This window comes from Pristis pectinata, chromosome 3, assembly GCF_009764475.1.
Source record: "Pristis pectinata isolate sPriPec2 chromosome 3, sPriPec2.1.pri, whole genome shotgun sequence".
NCBI lineage: Eukaryota > Metazoa > Chordata > Chondrichthyes > Rhinopristiformes > Pristidae > Pristis > Pristis pectinata.
Genome location: NC_067407.1, coordinates 9,562,642 through 9,588,054, shown reverse-complemented (window position 1 = coordinate 9,588,054; position 25,413 = coordinate 9,562,642). Strand labels below are relative to the sequence as shown.

The window sequence follows — 25,413 nt, the reverse complement described above, 5'->3', positions numbered from 1 at the left end:
TACCCTAGAATTCCTTCCCTCAGCTTCTCTCTATGGTGCCTCTGCACCTTTGACCAAGCTTTTAGTTGCTTGTCTCAATATCACTTCCTTTGGTTTAAATACATCCCCGTGAAGCCCCATCACAACTGCTTTTTGTGGTTTTTATAAGTGACTTAGATGAGGAAGCGGAGGCGTGGGTTAGTAAGTTTGCAGATGACATGAAGGTTGGAGGTGTTGTGGATAGTAATAGAAGGTTGTCATAGGTTACAACGGGATATAGACAGGACGCAGAGTTGGGCAGAGAAGTGCCAGATGGAGTTCAATCTGGAAAAGTGTGAAGTGATGCACTTTGGAAGATCGAACTTGAAGGCGGAGTACAAGGTTAGTGGCAGGATTCTTAGCAGTGTGGAGGAACAGAGGGATCTTGGGGTCCAAGTCCATAGATCCCTCAAAGTTGCCACGTAAGTTGATAGGGTGGGTAAGAAGGTGTATGGTGTGCTGGCCTTCATTAGTAGGGGGACTGAATTTAAGAGCTGCGAGATAATGTTGCAGCTCCACAAAACTCTGGTTAGACCACACACGGAGTATTGTGTTCAGTTCTGGTTACCTTATTATAAGAAGGATGTGGAAGCTTTGGAGAGGGTGCAGAGGAGATTTACCAGGATGCTGCCTGGATTAGAGAGCATGTCTTATGAGGAAAAGTTGAGCGAGCTACGGCTTTTCTCTTTGGAGCGACGCAAGACGAGAGGCGACTTGACAGAGGTGTATAAGATTATGAGGGGGATACTCAGAGTGGACAGCCAGCACCATTTTCCCAGGGCGCAATGGCCAATATCAGACGACATCTGTTTATGGTGAGTGGGGAAAAGTTTAGGGAAGATATCAGAGGTAGTTTTTTTTTTACACAGAGAGTGGTGGGTGCCTGCAACCCGCTGCCGGGGGTGGTGGTAGAGGCTGATACAACAGGACATTTCAAAGACTCTTAGATAGGCACATGGATGTAAGAGAAATGGAGGGTTATGGGCTGCGTAGGAGGGAAGGGTTAGATTGATCATGGGGTAGGTTTATATAGGTCTGCGCAACATTGTGGGCTAAAGGACCTGTACTGTGCTGTACTGTTCTATCTGTTTATCTATGTTTACAGGACCAAATCATGCCAACATATGTACATATACACATGTGAATTAACAGAAGTAGAGACTGCTCCTCCATTTAATAAGATTATGAGTGATCTGATTGTGACCTCAACCCTGCATCTCCATTTACCCACAGTAACCTTATGTCTCCTTGCTTACTTACCTACAATAAATTAAAACTTTTCTTAAGACCCTGCTTCCACTGCCCTTTGAAGAACAGCGTTCCAAAAACTTACAACCCTGTGAGAGAAAAAAAATTGCCTCATCTGCCTTAAATAAGTGACTGTTTATTTCTAAGCCGTCAGCCCTAGTTCTGGGTTCTCCCACAAGAGGAAACATTCTCCCGACATCCACCAATTCAAGACCTCTCAGGACCTTGTATGTTTAAATCAAGTCTCCTCTCACTCTTCTAAACACCAGCAGATAAGATTGCCTGTCCAACTTTTCCCCATCAAACAACTCATCCATAACAGTTATTAGTCTAGTTAACATTCTCTGAACTGCTTCTTACATCCTTCCTTGAGTAAGGAGACCAATACTGTACACAGTACCCCAGATATGGCCTCACCAATCCTCTATATAAATGACACACAACCTCCCTACTTTTGCATTCAATTCCCCTAGTAAAAAAAGATAACACTATTTGTTTTCCTCATTACAGGTGACCCCCACATTCCAGAGGGGTTGCATTCTCTGAAAACAGTCCACATTGCAATTTTCCATAATGTGAAGCTACATCATCTGCCCATGTGCCAAGAAATGAGAATTGAAAATAAAATAAAAATTGACACACAAATTCCGAGAGAGCAAATTTTATTCCATATCTCAGATTTTTGGGTAATGATTTGTGAATTCCGTAAGGGAAAATTTCCCTTACCTGAACGGCTATAACGTGGAGGTCATCTGTACTTGCCTTTTGCAAATCATGCATGAGGATACCCAGTTCTCACTGCATCCTCTCACCAGTTATATATGATTCTTTTTTATTTTTCTTGCCAAAATGGCCATTTCACACTTTCCCACATAACACTCTATTTGCCTGATCCTTGCCCACTCACTTACCCTTATACCTTTGTTGTCCCCCATATCCTCTTCACAACTTCAATCAACACACTCTTTCATTGATTCAAGGCAAATAACATTTAGCTGGCCAAATTATTGTTTCATATCATCAACTTCTCACATCCTGATGTTTGAAACCTTGCTCCAATGTCTCCTATTGTGAAGAGTTTGAGAGTTTAGCTACCCTACGGAACACTGCAGACCATATCTTGCTCTACCATGGACTTGCCTCTGATGATTTTTTTTTGCACTAATGTTGTGTTTTGCACACCTTTTTTCTTATAAGATACCTTTATTAATCACAAGTACATTGAAACACACAGTGACCTGGGTTCAAATCCGGCCACTGTCTGTAAGGATTCTGTACATTCTCCTCATGTCTACGTGGGTTTCCTCCGGGTGCTCCGGTTTCCCCTCACATTTCAAAGACGTTTGGGTTAGGAAGTTGTGGGCATGCTATGTTGGCACCGGAAGCGTGGCGACACTTGCGGGCTGCCCCCAGAACACTACGCAAAAAAGTCTTGTATAATTTATGTGTAAGTTATTATCTTCCATGTGTTGTTATCTGAACCTATGTGATTGTGATGATGCTGCAAGCAAGTTTTTCATTGTGCTGTACCTCACTGTACTTCTGCACATGACAATAAACTCGACTTGACTTGAAAACATATAGTATCTGAAAATAGGGGTGATATGGCCATCTACTGTACAGCAGATGCAAGTGCAAGATTAGATGCACTGCAGTGATTATATTCCTTGAGTTAGAAATTCATCTCAACTGATGGCATGTAATGGGCATTCTCCAAACAGTACCGACTGTACATTGCACGTGTTATTTAATTCGATAGTGGATAATGTAATTAAATATCAAGTAATGCCTGCTACAGGCCCCCAATTCAATAGTACTGTTGGGGACCACGAAGACTAATTCTGAACCTATTAGTTTATATCTTGTGTCACATAAAAGTAGATTTCTGTCCGTGACACTTGAAAGTAATTTTGGCACGTCATCCAATAATAGAAACTACACAGCACAACAGGAGGCCATTCCACCTTTCACCTAAAACCTTGAAAGACCTTTCCCAATTAGTCTCACTTCTCTACTCCAATTAAATATACAATTACCTTTTAACAGTTATTATTCAATCTTTCTGATCATCACTTCAGAGAATAGCCCACTGTATAAAAATATTCTCCCCCTCCTCCCTGCTGGTTCATTGTGAATTAAATTGGTCCCCACTGACCTCCAGCTCTACTGCCAAGTGGAAGACAATCTCCCCTCCTTTGCTCTCACAAAACATCTTGTGACTCTGAACACCTCTTCAAATCTGCAACTTAACTGATAAGAAAGTCGAAACTGGATTTTAATTTTTAATTTCTTTAACCAGTTTCGATGTTCACTCAACTGTTGTTTTGTTGATCTATTCGACGTCCTTGATTGTTTTTGAAATGAGATTCAGAATAAAATTTGCATTTCTTAAGTAGCACTTGCTTCTCTTTACATTAGAATCTGCACGCTGTAGATATTGGAGAGCAGTCGAGCTTATTAGCCAGGACTGATAAGAGGAGAAAGATTGATTCCAATTACAGAGCACCCATCACGATCCCAGGACACCCCACAGCATTTTACAGCCAATGAAATACTTTAGAAGTATTTCACCATTATGGTCTAAGTACAGTCTAATGCTGGAGGGCATTTAAGATGAGAGGGGGAAAGTTCAAAGGAGATGTGCTCACTCCACCACCGATGCACAGCAGCTGCAGTTTGAACCATCTACAGGATGCACTGCAACAACTCACCAAGACTCCTTAGAAGCACCTTCCAAACCCACCACCTCTACCAGCTAGAATTTCAAGGGCAGCAGAAGCACAGGGAACATCACCACCTGGAAGTTGCCCTCCAAGCCACGCACCATCCTGACTTGGAAATATATCGCCGTTCCTCCAGCGTCGCTGGGTCGAAATCCTGGAATCCCTCCCTAAAGCACTATGGGTACACCCACACCACAAGGATTGCAGTGGTTCAAGAAGGCAGCTCACCACCAGCTTCCCAAGGGCAACTAGGGATGGGCAATTAAATGCTGGCTCAGCCTGTGAAGCCCACATCCCTTGAATGAATTTTAAAAAATTAACATTATCTTTCTCAAAGTTGAGATAACAAACAGAATTGACAATAAGAGTCTTAAAGGGTTGAAATAAACACAAAGTGTGTACACTAGCGATTGAAAGTATTCATTCCAGAGCATCAATGGGACAGAAGATGCGCAACAATGATTCTCATTACAAGAACTACTAGACTCTGCAAAGGTATCCAATAGATTGAAAACAGGGTAATGCATTGTTCAACAATGGACAGAAAAACAGACTTAGCATTCCAATTCTTTTTTTTAAATCCCCGAGTGAAACAATTGAATTAATTAGCATGCACAAGCTTGGGAAATACCAATGCAAAAAAAAACAGTAAAAATTATTTAGGAGTTTTTGTAGAGTTGGAAGAACATCATTAAGCTGGAAAGCATGCAGAAAAGATTCACAATGTTACCAGGACTGAAGGACTTGAGTTATAAGGAGAGGTTTTTCCTCCCTGGAGTATCGGAGGCTGAGGCATGACATCATAGAGGTTTATAAATTGATGAAGGGCATATGTAAAGTGAATGGTCACAGTGGTTTTACCAGAGTAGAGAAGTCTAAAACACAGAGGTTTAAGGTGAGAGGGGAAAGATTTAAAGGAGACCTGAGGGGCAACTTTTTCCACACAGAGGGTGGTCTACGTATGGAACGAGCTGCCAGAGGTAGAAGTGGATACAATTACAATGTTTAAAAGACATTTAGACCAGTACATGGATAGGAACAGTCCAGAGGGATTCAGGCTAAACACTGTGACTACGCAATTGCAGAATCCTCAGTAACATCATAAGAAACTGCAAACTTTTCAGATATAGAAATGAAACAGAATGAACTATCGCAGGCTGCAACAAAAACAAAATGAAATTTGTTTGTAAATATTTACAACAGTATCACACTAGAGGGAGCTATTCACGCTGCTCTCCACACCCTTTCTTGAAACTATATCCAAAGATCATTTTCTAAAATTAAATATATTTGTAAAACAATATGTTTTTCTTCCATCTCCCCTTTGTGGCCTGTCTGGTTGGATCTTTTACACACATCTTTCATGGGTCATTATTTTCCCTTTTCTGCTGTCAGTCCACATGCAATGAACTGAATTTCACATTTTGAATTCCAGCATCTGCAGTCTCTTGTGTCTGAATATCACATTTACTGGACCACCCAAGTATTGTGGCTACAAAAACAGATCTAAAGGTGGAAAACCTGAAGTGAGTGACCTGCCGACCGACCAAAACCTTTCCACCAGCTACAAAGCACAAGTCAGGATAATATTGAATGCTTACCTGGAAGAATGGAAGGAGGCAGCCACAATACTATGAGCTTAATACAATCCAGAACAAATGTCTGTTTGAATGGCATCCTATGCACACTACGGCTACACTACGGCTGCAGTGTACACCATCTACAAGACCACTGAAGTAACTTGTCAAGTCTTCACCAACAGCACCTCGCAATTCTGCGGTCTCTACAGCTCAGAATGATAAAGACAACAGCAGCATAAGAATGCCATCAACTACAAGCTCTTGTGACTTGGAAATATTCTTCACCATCACTGTTTAAACACTGGAACTCCCCACCCAACACAACTTTGAAAATACTTCACTGCAGGAACTGCACCGAATCAAGGTAAGTAGAATCAAGAATCACAGAAAGTAGTCACCTTCTCCAGGGCAATTAGGAACGAGAGTTAAATGCTAACTTTGTCGTTAATGCACAAAGCCCAAAAGAGAATAAAATTATTTATCCAGTATTGTAACCACTTTTAACACCACCTGTACATTATGGCTTAATAATATCACTGCTTTCAGCTGAGCCACTGAGGCAACCTTGGTCTTGGCATACTATTCACAGGCTATCCCCAGGTTAGGAACACCAAATTATGGACAACCCTTACATACAAGCGAGCTCCCATAACATTGTTAAATTCAAAAGTTCAACATACTTGCATACGTTTGTTCCTATGAAAGGCAGAACAAGTTTCCTCTCTCCCTCTCCACTTTTAGTAATTGTTCTTTCTTATCAGTCTTATGTGCTTTTGATGCCATTCATTACAATTCTGGGGAGATACAGTCACCATATCGAGTGATTTTTGTTTATTTTCCGACTTATGAACAAAATCAACTTGTGGACATCTGTAAAACCAGAACCCTGTTGTTACCCGGGGTCGGCCTGTAGTCCAATATCTGCTGTAATGTGCTCTTGATTGAATTAAGTTCTATTAGCATCTGTAGTACATGTTGGGTCATTACAGAAAATGGTCATCCATGCATATTGCCCTTGGCTAGGCATGGTCCAACATCCTGTACTTCTAATGAGGAGGACTAGGAAACACTGAAGCTCCTGGTTTGGATTTTAATTAAATCAAATCAATCATAGATTAACTTAATCCCTCAAATTAAAAAATGTTCAATTCTGGGTTCTGATTGATTTATGAAGCCTCAACTTGACACATTACTCTATTAATTAAAATCAATGCCAACTGATTTAGACAATGTTAGTCAGTCAATGGTTGATATAGATGGGACACATGGCAGTGTTTGGATGGCACCCAACCTCGCACTCAAGGTCAACAAGACCAAGGAACTGATTGTGGACTTCAGGAAGTCAGGAGAACATGCATCAGTCCTCATTGAGGGGTCAGCAGTGGAAAGGGTGAGCAGCTTCAAGTTCCTGGGTGTCAACATCTCAGAGGATCTATCCTGGGCCCAACACATTGATGCAATCACGAAGAAGGCTCTACTTTGTTTGGAGTTTGAGGAGATTTGGTATGTCACCAAAGACTCTTACTAAGACTAAGGCCCTTGTGGTTGGGCATGTTCAACCATTCATTCAATATTCAAAGAGAAGATATCCAACAAAGTTAGAGTCTCGCTGAGTTTCTCCCTGATGGTGGTAACAAGAAGAGGGTATTTCCCAGATGGTGAGGGTCATTAAGATGTACGATGGAGAGCAAAGACTCAGACTCGGGGGGCAGATGTACGGTGGAGAACATTCTGACTGGTTGTATCACAGCCTGGTATGGAGGCTCCAATGCACAGGATCGCAAGAGGTTGCAGAGGGTGTAGACTCAGCCAGCTCCATCACAGGCTCAACCCTCCCCACCATCGAGGACATCTTCAAGAGGCGGTGCCTCAAGAAGGTGGCATCCATCATTAATGACCCTCACCATCTGGGAAATACCCTCTTCTTGTTACCACCATCAGGGAGAAACTCAACGAGACTCTAACTTTGTTGGATATCTTCTCTTTGAATATTGAATGAATGGTTGAACATGCCCAACCACAAGGGCCTTAGTCTTATCAATAATCCTGTTCCATTGTCGAAAGTTATCATCCTTTTAGACAGTGCTCAGCTGCCTTTGTACACATCTGGTGGAATATCTCCCTGGCAACTTACTACTTTTATCCTACTCCCAATTCTTGTATTTGTCATTCTGCCATTGGATCAGTTTAGGAAAAAAAAATGCAAAAAGCAAATGTAATTATTTCCCATCAGCAGCTCATTGCAGACATCCAACAGTGTATACAGACACAGACAGCACACTCACCTCTGTTCAATTTCAGTGTCATTTGGCATCAACCGGATGACGTCGGTTGTTATTTCCACCTTGCGCACACTGCCGAAGAAATCTGTAATGAGAACATCGCTGGGGTTCCTTTGAAACAGGTCAGTCCTGTGCCCCGGGGTAGAAACACACAGACTCGGGGGGCAGACTTTGAACTGGAAGACATCAGAAACCATCAGTTATTATGGAGGAAAAGAACTCGTCATGAATTAGAACAAAGTTCAAGTGTTCAAAGGCTTATAAGTGCACAGGATGCAAAGCCCACAGTTGGCCCTGACTTAAGTGGCAATATTCATGTTAGCAAGTTGAGCCAAAACATTTAGTAAAGGAAAAAGCTATTCAGACTATTGAACCTATTCTGCCAGGCACTTAGGTCAACCATCCCTCAATGCACTGTTCCCTCGCTGCTGAATCAAGTCATGGGTTCGAGTTCCATTGCAGAGAAGATTAAAATCCTTGTTCACACTACTGGTGCAATACAGTGCTACGCTATGGGAAATGCTGACTTTTAAATAAATCATTGAACCAAAAACCTGCCTGGTCTGGGCATGCACAACATAAATCTCAGGGCACTGTTTCACAGAGCAGTGGTATCATCCTTCTCGTCCAAACCAATTTAATCATCAATCAATGCCAGAGAGCCACTCTTATTTGGCAAGTTTACACTGCCACTGTGGACGTTTGGCACATGTCCTATTTTACAACAGTACTTCAAGTAAAGCACTTAATTGGTTGCAAAGTGCTTTCATGCACAATATAAATGTAAATCTAACTTAAATGTCAGTCATTTTGGAGTTTAAAACCAGGACTTGAGGCTCTCACTTGGAATACAGTGTTATCAATGGCCTTGCGTAATGGAGGAATGCAATGGCCTGATAATTCCAAAGGCTTTGAATGTGAAGAACATCATGGCTTTGTTTGAAGAATGGGGTTAATTAAAACCTGAACCAATATTCCTTCACAAAACAAGTACAAATTAATCAGCCACTGCTATTTCCAAGACCTAGTACTCTGTTAAATGGCTAATACAATTATGTATGCCACAAATTACTAAACAAAGCAATTCATTTTATATACTTCTGAAACATTAAATGCACAATTATTCCACTTTTAACAGCTTCTTAAAAAATCCAAATAGTCTACTTATTTATAATTTACTGATCAATAAACGACTATTACCACAAGGATCTACTAAAGCAAAGATACTTTGATCTTCGATTCAGTTAAATATCAAAACCATGCCCACTTTGAAAGAATCCGTTTCACTGTAACATACTTCAATACAAAAGGACAATTGAAAGCTTTCTGTTCTGACTGCTCACACATTCCTTTTCATCCAAAGTAGAAAGCAAGCATTACGACTGTCATCTTCCCTTCAGAAGCAGGAGTTGATGAGTATATGTGTGTACGTATGCATCATGGACAAAACTGAGCCATTTTGCCTCCTCCCCAGGTCAACCAACACTCCCTGACCAACCTCACATGCTGGTTAGTCACAACTCACACCAAGTGGTTAGCTTGGTGAACGAATAGAGGGTGACTAACAAAAGCAAGGAGGCAAGATGAAAATCACAATATTAGGGAAACACATAGGGGACCAAAGCCATTCAGTTCATCCCTCCCCCCCTAAATCAGTTATTTACCCGTCCTGGATCTACAGGTCTCTTAATAACTTCAACATTACAGGACCCGAAAACATTTGGCATTCAGGAGCTAAAATATTCAGTCATCAAATGTTGCTCTCTGCGAGACCCAAAATGCCTCCCCAACCAATACCTTGTCTCGAAAACTGGCATGAAAACAAAGTCAAAAGTTGGTAATTTTGCTTACTTTCAGTACCATCTTGACCAGAATTAGCAAGAAGCCATTGTAATCCTCATAACCAGCAATGTGGCACCATTGAAATGGTGCAATATGGAAAGTAAGAGAAAGAGGAAAGTAAAGGACTTGCTTTTACATTGTCACATTCATGTCTTTAGGCAAGCCTGTTATAGTTTTCAGCTACAGAAATAGTACAGTGACTACTCCTGTGCAGGTAGACGGGGTAAAAATATTGGCACACACACGATGGCATCGTGTGAGAGAGTAATGTTGACTAGGACCTCAACTAATACTGACATAGAGGTACTTCAAATGATTAAAAGATCTGACAGGAAATGTCAAATACTAGAGGGCATAGGTTTAAGATGACAGCAGGAAAGTTTAAAGGAAAGCTGCGATGCAAGTTTTTTTGTTTACACAGAGAGTGTAGGTGCCTGGAATGTGCTGCCGGGGTGGTGGTGGAAGAAGGTACAATAGCAACATTTAAGGGGCATCTAGACAGACACATGAGCACGCAGGGCACAGGCAGATGGGATCAGTTTAGATTGTCATCCTGGTCGGCACAGACATGGGGGGCTAAAGGGCTTGTTCCTGTGCCGTACTGTTTTGTGTTTTATACAGGACAGACAACATCTACTTCTTCAGATTACTCATATTTGTCCTCCCAGAGAGAAAGGAACCATTCAGCCCATCAAGTCAATGCCAGATCTTGGAGAAATCCCATTCCCCCACTTACTTCCCTGTAAACTATTCTCTTTCATATAGCCATGAACCCCTGCCATCACTGCCTATACATAGAGGGATGAGGGAGGAAACTGGAGCACCCAAGAGGAATCCTTTTCGAGACAGAGAGGGAGACAGAGAAGGACAGAAAATGACAGTTCAGAATGAGACACTTGTGTTGGCAAATAATTAAGAGGCTTAGATTAACAATCCAGAGATGCAAATTCAAATCCTACTATGTCAGCTATGGAATTTAAAGTTTTGCTAAAAATTTAAAAAACAACTTAATTTAGTTTTGATAACCACAAAATTACTGAATTGTTGCAGAAACCCTTCTGGTTCACTTCAGAAAAGGAAATCTGCTGTTATCACCACCTCTGGTTTGTACGAAACTCCAGACCCGCAGCATGTGGTTGAATTGAATATTCTCTGAAAAGGTCCAACAAGCCACTCAGGCAGCTGTAGACTGGAGCTTACACAGGAAGGAATAGTCCTGCATCAACGTTGCCTCCAGACTCCATGAAATCCCAAGGTATCAAGGAAAACAGAGTCAGCCACCTGGCCCTTCAAGCCTGCCCCACCCTGGCTGATCTGTGCTGGCCTCAACCCCTGTTCTTGCCAATTCCCTGTTACCCCCAATTCCTCAATCTTTCAAATATTTTTCTATCTCTATCTTAAATATATCTAATGATCTACCACCCTCAGGGGCAGGGAATTCCTGAGATTCACTACCTGCAGTGAAGAAACTTCTGAGCACCTAAAAATTGGCCTTTTATCGGGTCTAATATGGGCAAGAAAACTTCCTCCGATTACCACCCACCTTCCTCTTTCAGCCGATGTGTCAGTGATCCTCCACATTGAACAACATTTGGAAGAATGCTAAATGTAGTAAGGGCACAGAACATACTCTGAACGGGGGACTTCAACATACATTGCCAATAGCAGCTTAAGAGCATCACCACCATCCAGATTAGACAGTCTGCGTTTGCACCAGGTAGTAAGAAACCTATCATAAAAGATAAACCTACACTCCCATCAGGCAGAAGATACAGGATCCTGAAGGCACGTACCACCAGGCTCAAGGACAGCTTCTATCCCACAGTGATAAGACTATTGAATGGTTCCCCTATACCTTGAGATGGACTCTTAACCTCACAATCTACCTTGTTATGACCTTGCACCTTACTGTCTACCTGCGATGCACTTCCCTGTAGCTGTGACAGCTTACTCTGTATTCTGTTATTGTTTTTACCCTGTACTACCTCAATGCACTGTGTAATGAATTGACCTGTACAAATGGTATGCAAGACAAGTTTTTCAAGTGACAATAATAAACCAATACCAACCTCATCCTGACCAGTCTACCAGTCTACCAGCTACAGACCAATCTCCCATGAAACCGCTGGTGGGAGTGACCACCATACAGTCCTTGTGAAGACAAAGTGCTATGTTCACACCAAGGACACACTCCACCATGTTATGTAACACTGCAATCATGGTAAATGGGACAGACTCACAAATCTAGGCAACTGTGGCCAATCAGCGACAGCAGTAAAGTACACCCCAAAAATCTATAACCTCTTTGCTCATCTATTAGAATCAAGCCAGAGAATCAACCGCAGTTCTAGGAGAGCTGTGGAACACACCAGGGTCAGCACCAGACTGAGCACCAACCCAGTGAACCTGTAATGCAGGGAACACATGTGCTAAATGGGAAAATTTTGATCCCCTCCACTGACTGTGTGTACACTTACTGTTGCCTCGAGAAAGCAGCCAACATAATCAAGGACCCCTCCCACCCCGGTCATTCTCTCTTCTCTTCTCCCCTCTTCCATCGGACACAATCAGAATCAGAATTATTATCACTGACGTGAAATTTGGTATTGGTATTGGTTTATTATTGTCACTTGTACCGAGGTACAGTGGAAAGCTTGTCTTACAAACCGATTGTACAGGTCAATTCATTACACAGTGCAGTTACATTGAGTCAGTACAAAGTGCATTGAGGTAGTACAGGTAAAAACAATAACAGTACAGAGTAAAGTGTCACAGCTACAGAGCAAGTGCAGTGCAATAAGGTGCGAGGTCACGACAAGGTAGGTCGTGAGGTCATAGTCCAATTTGTTGTCTTGTGGCAGCAGTACAGTGCAAAGACATAAAATCTATAAATTACAAAAATAAATAAATAGTGCAAAAACAAGGAATAATGAGGTGGTGTTCATGAATGGTTCAGAAATCTGATAGCAGAGGGGAAGAAGCGGTTCCTGAATCATTGAGTTTGGGTCTTCAGGCTCCTGTACCTCCTCCCTGATGGTAGAGGAGAACACGTACCATCAGGTTGAAGGACAGCTTCTATCCCACTATTATAAGACTCTTGAATGGACCTCTTTTACGATAAAGATGAACTCTTGATCTCTCACTCTACATCATTATGGCCCTTGCACTTTATTTGTCTACCTGCACTGCACTTTCTCTGTAACTGTAATGCTACATTCTGCATTTTGTTTCCTTTTGTACCACCTGAATGTACTTGTGCATTGCATGATCTGTCTGGATCGCATGCAAACAAAAGCATTTCACTGTATCTCAGTACATGTGACAACAATAAACCAATTACCAATAGCTGACAGCACTGGATACAAGAAGGCAATAGGACCAGACAAGAAAATCAAAAAAACTGCAAAATGCTGGAAGTCAGAATAAAAAACAAAAAATTCTGAAAGCACTCAGCAGCATTTGTGGAGAGAGAGAAAAACAGTTAATTTTTCAAGCAAGAGCCCCTTTTGTCAGAACGCTAGTGGGATTAGACAACATCACCACTGCAGCACTAACGATGTGTGCTTCAGAACTAGCCACAGTTCTAACAAACTGTTCCTGTACAATTATAACACTGGCATCTACCTAATAATGTGGAAAATTGCCCAGGTGTTCCTTGTTCACAAACAAAAAGCAGGACAAATCCAAATCTGGCTAATTAACTCCCAATCAGTCTGGTTTCAGTTATCAGCAACATAATGAAAGGCATCATTGACAGTGCTATCAAGTGGCGACTACTGTCCAATAATTTGTCACCAATGCCCAAATTAGGTTTCACCAGGAACACTCAACTGCAGAACTCATCAAAGCCACCACAATGTAAACATCTACAAAGATGAATTTCAGAGTTCAGGTGAGGTCCTCTGTCCTTGACATCAAGGTAGTATTTGATCAAGCATTAAGGAGCCCTGGTAAATCCAAACACACTGTGAATCAACGGGAAAACACTCAAATGGTTAGAATTACATCTGACAGAAAGAAGGATGGTTGTGGTCCTCAGCACAATGTCCTAGGGCTAATCATCTTCAGCTGCTTCATCAATGATCTTCCTTCTATCACAAGGTCAGAAGTGAGATTTACCGATGATTGAACAACATTCAATTCTATTTGCAACTCTTCGGCAAAAGAAACAATCCATGCCTGCAGGCAGCAAAACCTGAATGATAAATGATAAATGACAAGTAATGTTCACATCACAGAAGTTCCAGGCAATAATCATCTCCAACGAGAGAGGGGGAAGGATGTAGAGAGAGGTAGGGAGAGAGCAAAGTGGAGAGAGAGTGGAGAGAGCACAAGATCGAATGAGAGAGAGAGCCAGAGAGAGAAAGACTTACCATCAACCTTGAAGGTCAACAACATTACCATTGCTGAGACCCCCACCATCAATATCATGGGGAAGTTACTACTGACCAGAAACAACAGGATATATGGCATTTAGACTCCATTTAGGAGTCACTTGCTGCAGGATACCCAGCCTCTAAACTATTCTTGTAGCCATAGTATTTATGTGACCAGTCCCGTTAGAAACAAGGGATGTAGAAAAGTAGTAGGAGTCAGCCATTTGGCCCCTCAAGCCTGCTGTGCCAATCAACACAACCCACTCTCTCCCCACATTCCTCGAGGCCTTTAGTTTCCAGAAATCTGTCGATCTCCTCCCTAAATACATTTAGTGACACAGCCTCCACAGCCTTTTCTTCATTCTGTAGGGCAGTGAACCTGTGGGATTACCTCCTGCAGCTACTTTACTACACTCCATGTTTCTAACTGGATGAGCCACGTAAACACTATGCATTCGAGAACAGGTCAGACACTGGGTACTGTGCAGTGAGTGACTCACCTCCTGAGCCTCTTCACCATCTACAAGGCACAAGTTCAGAGCATGATGGCAGGTGATGTCTGCAGCTCCAACAACATTCAAGTCAACACCATTCAGACAAAACAACTCACTTGACTGATGCCCCATCCATCATCTGAAACATACACTCCTTCCACCAGTAGCACAGCATGGCTGGAGTGTGTACCAGCAGCACCTCTCAATCCCATAATCTCAACCGTCAAGGACAAGCGATCCAGGCACATGGGAACACCATTGCGCACCGTCCTGATTTGGAAATATTTTGCCATTTCTTCACCCTCGCTGGGTCTAAATGCTGGAACTCCTTGCCAAAATAGTGGGAGTAGCTTCACTAGAAGGACTGCAGCTGTTCAAGAAAGCAGCTCACCACTACCTTCTGCAAGGCAATTAGGAATGAGCAATAAATGCTGGCCTTGCCTGCAATGCCCACATCCTGAAAATTGAATAAAAACCTTAAAACCATTGAAGGGTGATAGCAGGAAGTACTTCCTCACTCAGTGACTGAAATATAGAACTGAATCCTCAAAACACTGCTGAGTATGTTCGTAGAAAACTTGAGATTACATTGCAACAGTGACAATACTTCCAAAGTCTTTAAACGCTCTGGGGCATCTAGGCATTGCACAAAATGACAATTAAATGCAGGTTTTTTCTTTTTTATTCTTATATCCAACCTTATCTTTATTTTATAAATTAGTAAATTGGTTTATTATTGTCACATGTATTGAGGTACAGTAAAAAACTTTGTTTTGCATGCCATCCATAGAAATCATTTCAAAACATCAGTACATTGAGGTAGTAGAAAGGAAAACAATAACAGAATGCAGAATAAAGTGTCACAGCTACAGAGAAAGTGCAGTACAGGCAGACAATAAGACGCAAGGCCATGATGAGGTAGATTGTGAGGTCAAGAGACCATCTTATCATACTAGAAGATCGTTCAATAGTCATAACAGTGGGATAGAAGCTGTCCTTGAGCCTGGTGGTACGTGCTTTCAGGCTTTTGTATCTTCTACCCAATGGGAGGGGGGAGAAGAAAGAATATCCAGGGTGGGTGGGGTCTTTGATTATGCTGGCTGATTTACCAAGGCAGTGAGAAGTATAGACAGAGTCCATGGAGGGGAGGCTGGTGTCCGTGATGTGTTGAGCTATGTCCACAACTCGCTGCAGTTTCTTGCGGTCCTGGGCAGAGCAGTTGCCGTACCAAGCCATGATGTATCCGCATAGGATGCTTTCTATGTGCATCGATAAAAATTGGTAAGGGTCGACGGGGTCATGCTGAATTTCCCTAGCATCCTGATGAAGTAGAGTCGCTGGTGAGCTTTCTTGGCCGTGATGTCCAAGTGCTTGGACCAGGACAGGCTATTGGTGATGTTCACTCCGAGGAACTTGAAGCTCTCAACCCTCTTGACCTCAGCACCATTGATGTAGACAGAAATATATGCATCACCACACACCCCCCCCCTTTCTGAAGTCAATGACCAGCTCTTTTGTTTTGCTGACATTGAGGGAAAGGTTGTTGTCATGACACCATGTCACTAGATAGCAATGTACTCCAGTATGTGCAAGGCATTTAAAAATTACACTGAGAAAACCTGTTTCCTTAAGAAAGCCAAGAACATTCAAACTGTGAAATGACAAGATGCAAATACCATTTCTGGACAACGTTTTTTAGCATCAGGTTCCTCACTAAACCCTCCCCATTTCAATCCCCATTTCCGCCACTAGACTTATCTCTCTTATCCTAGGATTTCTCAGGAAGGGAGGCATCATGGAATCAGAAATAACATGAGCCAGTTTTAAAGGTCGAATGGGCTCCAGAGTAACTTGCATCTACACATCACTGCTCAGCAAACCAACTGCCTCAGTGCATCAGGTGATGCTTTGGGGATTAGTTGTGCTTAAGGACATCCAGTGAGGGTTTTAACTTCACTGTATGTTTTTCACTTAAAAGTAGGTCATTTTTGGAAGAATTATACCACACTCAGACTGAGCTCTGGAGCTTTCTGCTGGCAGAATGATATCTTCTCTTTCAGACTATATCACTTTTGTCAAGACAACCCAGCTTGGTACTAATGGAGGGCAGCAGGTGGGCAATTGGTCACTAAGCAACACTTGAATTGATGGCACTAATATAGTCACCATTTGTGCCACTGCATAGTCACGGCAGATTCCTGGAATAATGCTCAATTCACAAAATGTTCTTTTGGTTAATGATGAATCATCTGATAGCTATGGCTGGTAGCAATTTTGCTGCCTAGTCAGATAGATCTAGGTTCAAGCCCGATTTTGCAAACCACTCACCCTACCTCAGCACAGTATTGAGGTATAGCTACACTGATGGACATGGTGCTTTTGGATGAGATGTGAAACCCAGGCTTTGTTTGCCCATTCAAGTGGGTGTTTAAAGAAGGAAATAATCTGCAAAAAAAAAAGGCAGGGGAGTTATCCCTTGTGTCAGGTCAATAATTAGCCCCTTATGAACATTATCTTAAACTATGCAGTCATTATTACTTTGCTATTTGTGGGACCTCGTTCCATGCAAGTTGGCTCCTAGAGCAATAGATAGAGTAGACAGCCAGCGCCTCTTTCCCAGGGCACCAATGTTCAATACAAGAGGGCATGGCTTTAAAGTAATGGGTGGGAAGTTCAAGGGGGATATCAGAGAAGGTTTTTTACCCAGAGAGTGGTTGGGGCATGGAATGCGCTGCCTGGGGTGGTGGTGGAGGCAGGTACATTGGGTAAATTCAAGATATTACTAGTTAAGCATGTGGAGGAATTTAAAATAGAGGGATATGTGGGAGGAAGGGGTTAGATAGTCTTAGGTGACGTTTAAAGGTCAGCACAACATTGTGGGCCGAAGGGCCTGCATTGTGCTGTACTGTTCTATGTATGTTCTAGGTACATTACAATAGTGAGTACATTTCTGGCTGCAAAGCACTTTCAGTTGTGTTGACACTGTAAAGGATGTGACGTAATTGCAAGTCCTTTCAATTAGTTTCACACAACCACTCGATTGCACACAAATACTCAAATTGTCATTCTACATTCACTTCTCACTAGGTTTATACCAAAATGTATAAAAGTGCCTTAGCACACAAACCCCTGGATGGCTAGCTCAGGCACAAAACAAAGGGTGCCCTGGAATTTGAACTTGAGAAACACGTCTATGATACAGTGGTGGTATCTCTATCACCTGAATTGACCAGGGATTATTTGATGCAACATTGGCTCCATAAAACAGAACGTGCACCGTTTCCCTGGCTCAATTTGAGCATGAAATTAATAAAATCTATGACTGTGTCTACAACCTTATTAACAGTGGGATTGAAATCAGCTAATTAAACCAGGGTTCAGTTAATAACTTTAATCCAAAGTCTATATTGTCAATTCATCAAGTTTTTAAAATAACCTACTGTAATGAATACTGCTCAAGGAATTTAAAGACACAAACCTTACAGTAAAATCCCATTGAAGGACCATGCCCTGGATTTTGCTGGCATGGGTCTGATGTCCACAATCATTTCCCCACTGCCACCTCACACCTTGCCAGGATGTGGAGCATCACCCTTGCTGGCCTGTAATGCCATGGACTCCTGCAGTGCATTCAGAAAACCCCACCCTAACTTCAGCAGCTGTCAAAACCCAGAGAGTCTGTAACAGAAACAGGAGCACTTGGCTGGAAACACTCAACAAGTCAGGCAGCATCCTCACAGACAGAAACCTTGTTATCATTTCAGACTGAAGATCCCATGTCATAAATGTTTCTCTTTCCACAGATGCAGCCTGACCTGCTGACTGCATCCACCATTTTCTGTTTTTATTTCAGACTTCCAGGGCCTGCAGCTTGTTTTTCCCAATTTGCATTTACTGAGAAGGCTTGTTTGAATGTCTCTGACATTCAGGAACATTTAACTATTAAAAATGAAATGTTTAAAAATTTTCAATGACAAGCAAATCAGCTCATGAAGACACATAAGTAATTAAGGTCACAAGAGCAAACCAAAACATCCCGAGTCAATACCCCAGTGTAAATGCTGGACACTAATCCAATCAACCTGGAAGTAAAAGCAAATAGTAGTAATGGTGACCAAGAAACTGAAAGATCTAGTTCATTGATGTCCCACTCCAGGACTGGAAAATCCTGATAGAACCTGATGGAAAGGAAGTTACTCAATCAGAAGATTGGGTGGCGATTCTCTCCCACTTTTCAGATGAGAGATAAAATTCCTTTGACACTACTTGGGGAACACAGGAGCAGCTAAACTACCAACCTTACCCTGGGCACATATGTAACTCTACCCCACAGCAACATGGTTGCCTCTCAACTGCCCTCTGATATGGCCCTGCAACCCACTCAGTTGAAATCTGGTTACAGAAGGACAACAAACACTGGCCCCACCAGCAACCCCCATATTCTTGATTGAATGGCAAAAAGTGCAGCATGCTGGAGAGGTACAGATGACTTTTGGACCTCTGCTTTCCAAAGCTCTCCACCTCGGAGGTTTTCCTTGCCTCGTGTCCAGATCTTTAGCGAGAGTTCGTTTGAGGTTGATTGCCACAATTGGCCACAAAAGGAAAAACCACTGGTACTCAGTGCTAAATTGCATCTAAAATTTTCTCTACAGCAGGAATCGAGGATAATGATGATTCATGTTTTGTGACTCAAAGGCTGTTACCAGTGTGCTTCCACAAGTGTCAGGCCCGTCCCTTCCTTTTTGCTTTACATGTTAAAGTTGCCTAAGATGGAGCATTTCAGTTACGAGGAGCTACTAGGTCCATTTTCCCTGGTGTGAAGGAGGCAATGGAGGGACATGATTGAGCTATATACAATTATGAGGAGCATAGATAGGGTGGACTGCAGGAAATGTCCCCCCATATAAGAGGTAGATAAAACTAGAGGACATCGGTTTAGTATAAGAGGTAAGAGTTTTAGGGGGGGGATCTGAGGGGGACTTTTTTCACCCAGAGAGTGGCAGAGTCATTGACAGCATTTAAGAAGTATCTAGACAAGCACTTGAGTCACCTTGCGGGAAGATGAGAGTAAAATAGATGAGTGTCAATGGTTGGCATGAACACAGTGGCTTGTTTCCATGCTGTGTGACTCTATGGTTTAGATTTAAACATAAGAGGAAGATTAAAGAAGTTTGCAGACAATTTTTAAAAAATTATCTGTAAGGTTGATAGAAAGAAGAAAGCTTTTGACTTCAGAAAGATGTAAATGGTCTGGTCAGTTACTCAGGAAAATGGCCAAATGGAATGTAATGAGAAGTATGAGGTAGTGCACAGGAAGGCGTAACAAGGCAGGGAAATATAAAATAAATGGAAGGATATCGAGAAGTCCTGAAACATAGTGATGTCCACAGATCCCAAAGGTATTCGGACAAAAGGATAAAGATGGTTAATACTTTATAAGTTGGGGTTTAGAATATAAAACCAGAGAGGCTGTGATTGAATTGTACACAAGGTTCATTGGGCTACAGCTTGAGAACTGCATACAGTTCTGGTCACCGTGTTATATGAGAAGGCACTGGAAAAGATATCTTTTATTAGTCACATGTACATCAAAACACACAGTGAAATGCATCTTTGCGCAAAGTGTTCTGGGGGCAGCCTGCAAGTGTCGCCATGCTTCCAGCGCCAACATAGCATGCCCACAACTTCTTAACACATACGTCTTTGGAATGTGGGAGGAAACCGGAGCACCCGGAGGAAACCCACGCAGACACGGGGAGAACGTACAAACTCTTTACAGACAGCAGCCAGAATTGAACCCAGGTTGCTGGCACTGTAATAACATTACGCTAACTAATACACTACCGTGCCTGCAGAGGATGCAGAGGAGAACTACAAGGATGTTGTCCTGGAAAATTTTAGCTACGAGGAATGATGGGCTAGACCGGGGTTGTTCACTTCGGAATAGGGAACGCTGAGGATAGACTTAATTGAGATGTATAAAATTATTAAGGAACTAGATAGAGCAGATGGAAAGGACTTATTTCTCTTGGCTGAGATTAAAAGTAACTAGCAGAAGGATCAGAGGGAATATGAGGAAATTTGCTTTCACCAAGAGAGAGGTATGTTGTGGAACTCACTGCCTGAAAGGTAGATGAAGGCAGAAACCTTTACCACATTTTAGTAGCAACACACACAAAATGTTGGAGGAACTCAGTAGGTCAGGCAGCATCTATGGAGGGGAATAAACAGTCAACGTTTTGGGTCGAGACCCTTCATCAGGACTGGAAAGGAAGAGGGCAGAAGCCAGAATAAGAAGGTTGGGGGAGGGTGAGGAGAGCATGCAGGCAGGTGATAGGTGAGTCCAGGTGAGAGGGGGAACGGAGGAGGGTGGGGGAGGGGGGAGATGTAAGAAGCTGAGAGGTGATAGGTAGAAGAGGCAAAGGGCTGAAGGAGGAGGAATCTGGTAGGGAAGGGCAGTGGACCATGGAATAAAGGGAAGGAGGTGGGGAATAGATGGGCAGGTCATGAGAGTGAGGGAAGGGATGGGCAGGTCATGATGGCAGGGGGAGGGGAAAAAGGAGGAGGAAGTGGGCCTCAGGAATGAGGGAAAACAAAGGAAAAAAAAAGAGGAGGGGGGGGAAGGAAGAAGAGGGGAGGGGTTACTAGAAGTTAGAGAAACCAATGTTGAGGCAGTCAGGTTGGAGACTACCAAGGCGAAATATGAGGTGGTTGTTCTTCCAACCTGTGACTGGCCTCAACGTGGCAGTAGTGGCGGCCATGGATAGACATGTCGGTATGGGAGTGGGATGTGGAATTGAAGTGGGTGGCCACTGGGAGATCCTTCCTTTTGTGGCGGACGGAGCAAAGGTGCTCGACGAAGCGGTCACCCAATCTGCGTCGGGTCTCACCGATGTAGAGGAGGCCACATCAGGAGCGCTCCCCCTTCTCTTTCCCCTTGCCCCGCCCTCACGACCTGCCCATCTATTCCCCACCTCCTTCCCTTTATTCCATGGTCCACGGCCCTGTCCTACCAGATTCCTTCTTCTTCAGCCCTTTGCCTCTTCTGCCTATCACCTCTCAGCTTCTTACTTCTCCCCCCTCCTCCACCCCAAACCTCCTACCTTCCCCCTCTCACCTGGACTCACCTGTCACCTGCCTGCGTGTACTCCTCCCCCTCCCCCCACCTTCTTATTCTGGCTTCTGCCCTCTTCCTTTCCAGTCCTGATGAAGGGTCTCGACCCAAAACGTCGACTGTTTATTTCCCTCCATAGATGCTGCCTGACCTGCTGAGTTCCTCCAGCAGTTTGTGTGTTGCTCCAGATTCCAGCATCTGCAGAATCTCTTGTATGTCCACATTTTAGTAGTATTTGAAAATGTACTAGAAGAGCTCTCTCCTTAAGAGCTATTGATCAAATTCTCAAAGTTTAGGTAGCTCTTTTTCAGTCAGCATAGACACTAGGCCAAATGGCCTCCTCCTCACTTTTCTATGGACACTGCTGTTCTTTTAACTACTAGAATGAGGCACAAGAATATCAGAAATAGAGGGGGCAGACCAAATAGACCTAAAGAGCATGAGAATATAAGAATTAGGAGGAATAAGCATCAGTTCTTCAAGCCTGCACTGCCATTCATCAAGATGTCTGATCTTCCATCTCATTTCTATTATCCTGCACAATCCCCATATCCCGCACAATCCCCATATCCCTTCATTTTGCAGAGATCTTCATTTTGAATGGATTCAATGACTTCACAGCCTTCTGGCGTACAGAATTCCAAAGTTTCATCACTCTCTGCATGGATAAATTTCCCCTCATCCCAATCCCAAATGGCCCATATCCCTCATTGTCAGACTGTGAACCCCGGTTATAGACTCCCCAACTGGAGGTAACGCCTTCCCTATATCGACCCTGTTCAGTCCGTTCTTCCATTCAAAAAGATCACAGTTGATCCTGTCCCTCAAATCCACCTTCCTACTCATTTCCACTTGCTCTGATCTATTTGATGTCCAAAATTTTATCAGCTTCAGCCTCGAACATGCTTAATGACTGAGTGTCCACTGCCTTGAAGTAGAGCAATCTAAAGATTTATAATCCTGGTTGAAAAAATTGCTCATCGCATGGTACAAAGTAAACAAAATGACTTGGTCTTTTATCATCTAGCAATACTTACATTCTTCAAATAGAACCGAAGAACCTTCCAGCAGGACAGCCAGAGAAGCACTGATAGACAAACACCAAACTCTCTCCAATCTCAACAGTAAGTAGTCTCCTTGTGTTAAGTACTCCATTCCTGGAGTGAGGTTCAAACCCACAACCTCCCCCTGGCTCAGGACTAAGTGAGATTTCAAGTAAACTCATCTGACGCACTCAGAATTGCAGTAGACTCAGGGGACAACCAGCAACCTAGAATGACCACTGGGTCCTGACTGTATTGGTATTGGTTTATTATTGTCACTTGTACGGAGGTACAGTGGAAAAACTTGTCTTGCATACCGATCGTACAGATCAATTCATTACATGGGGCAGTTACAATGAGTTAGTACAGAGTGCATTGATGTAGTACAGGTAAGAACAATAACAGTACAGAGTAAAGTGTCACAGCAACAGAGAAAGAGCATTGAAATAAGGTGCAAGGTCACAACAACGTAGTGTTCATTACTGTAAGTCACAAAAATAAATAAATAATGCAAAAGAGGAATAATGAGGTAGTGTTCATGGACCATTCAGAAATCTGATGGTGGAGGGGAAGCTTTCCTGAAACATTGAGTGTCAGCCTTCAAGCCTGTTCTGCTATTCAGTCAGATCACAACTAATCTTCAACCTCGTCCACTTTCTCATTTAATCCCCACAGCCCTCAATTCCTTTAAAATCCAAAACTCTGATGATGTCAGCCTTAAATACAGTCAACAGCTGCGCATACATAGCGTTCCAAGGTAGAGAAATATCAAAGATTCATATCCCTCTGACTAAAGAGATTTCTCCCCATCTCAATGCAAGATGGCGCTCCCTTATCTTAAGTCAATGTCTGCTGGTTCAGGACTTTCAGGCAATGGGAACAGTCTCTTAGAATCCACCCTGTCAATCCTGTTCATTAGTTTATGGTTCAGATATTAGCCAGTACAGATTCTGATCCCATAACCCTACTAAGAGAATGGAAGTATTCTAGTCCCAGTATCAAAATTGTATGTTCATGGAAAAGGACAGACTTGTACTGAAATAGCAACTCACACTCTGTCAGTATATCCCTAAATGCTTCACACTTGATGAAGCACGGTGGAAACATTGCAGGGATGCAAACAGCACAGCCAAATTGCAAACAGCAAAGTCCCATTTAAAAAATGACCAGTTGACCTGTTTTAACAACAGCCCTAGCGACCCGGGTTCGATCCTGACCTCTGGTGCTATCTGGGTAGAGCTTGCATGTTGTCACGGTGACTGCTGGATTTCCTCCGGGCACTCAGGTATCCTCCTGCCTCCCAAAGACGTGCAGGTTGGTAGGTTAATTGGCCACTGTAAATTGCCCCTTGTGTGTAGGTAAATGATGAATTTTCTGGGAATTTATGGGAATGTGGGGAGAATAATAAATAGGATTTTAATGCAAACGAATGCATGATGGTCTATGTGGACTCGATGGACCAAAAGGCTTGTTTCTGTGCTGTATGACTCTATGATTCTTCAACATCTTGAGAGATAATTAACAACATTATTTTTCATATGATGCTATGGAAAATTTTACAACCATCTAAAAGGGCAAATAGAACCCTTATTTAATGCCTCATCCAGAAAATAGCATCTCTGACACTGTATGAGTATACCACCGAACGTCACCCAGACTATGTAATCAAGTCTCTAGTGTGGAACTAGAACCAACAAGGTCCTGGCAAAGGTGCAAACGTGTAATCACGAACAAAATCCTGACAAGTGTGCGATCAACTAATTGATGACCAATACCTTCAAAGGCAAAACCCAATCAAGTCTCCCAACATTAAGGTTACTTACCAAATCAATCATGCTATCCTGGCTGGCTGGACGAATATCTTCCAAAAACTCAAGGAGATAGTATGTGTACCTGTCCATCAGATGGACCCCGATGGCAAGATCAGGCTGGTGCTATTTGAAAGGAAGATAAAATATTCAGTTACCTATGGTAGAAAGACGTGAGTTTTCTATCAGTATGAAAATCTATGAATTAATAATCTTAAACTCACCCCAAACTGTTCTCTACTGAATACACCTGATGAACTTTCCAGTCTCTCCTAATGATAACAGCAGGAATCAGCTATAAATGATATTAAGTATGACTGTCTTCCAATCCTGCCATTTAACCCATCCTTTTTTTTATATAATCTTTCTTCAGACAGGAGGCATAGTGATCAGAACCATCCTTCCTAGGTAACTGACATCCTTGTAGATCTGCTGTCATTACAGCACTGAGGCTATACCTTCATCTTGAACCTTAGTTCTGGAATTTGCTTGTTGGACATCGGTTTTCATCCCTCTCACTTCCTTTAAGTGCTTCACCCCGAAAGCCTATCTGAAAAATTGCTTTCTCCACTAATAAAACTATGTGCTGGCAATAAGTATCAATAATGCAGCATTTACACCTATATTTTGCTTTAAGGTTGCCACAGTGGCTTTCAAAATGTTCAAGATGGTCATTAGGTTATTGACCAATCCTATCTGTTGTGGAATGTGTTGGTCAGTGGCACGATGGAGGCGAAAAATGCTTTAAGAGCAAAAGCATGGATAGAAATGGAGTAAAAAACAAATGCCATTTATTATTACATGGAAGAAAACAAAGATTTTGTTGAATTAAAGCTTGTACTCGTCTTTAATTCTTATCACTGATTATGCTTAAGTTGCACTTCA

General features: G+C 42.5%; 1 protein-coding gene across 2 annotated transcripts in view; it reads right to left on the bottom strand.

Moving 5' to 3' along the window:
- The window catches only part of pigk (phosphatidylinositol glycan anchor biosynthesis, class K), a 115,841-nt gene that overhangs the window by 70,973 nt on the left and 19,455 nt on the right, over positions 1 to 25,413 (bottom strand). For both annotated transcript variants that reach the window (XM_052010703.1, XM_052010704.1), the window contains exons 8-9: positions 24,544 to 24,654; positions 7,855 to 8,027 (exon numbers count right to left, since the gene is read on the bottom strand). In XM_052010703.1, the coding sequence (XP_051866663.1) occupies positions 7,855 to 8,027; positions 24,544 to 24,654 (284 nt within the window). The remainder of the gene's footprint in view (positions 1 to 7,854; positions 8,028 to 24,543; positions 24,655 to 25,413) is intronic.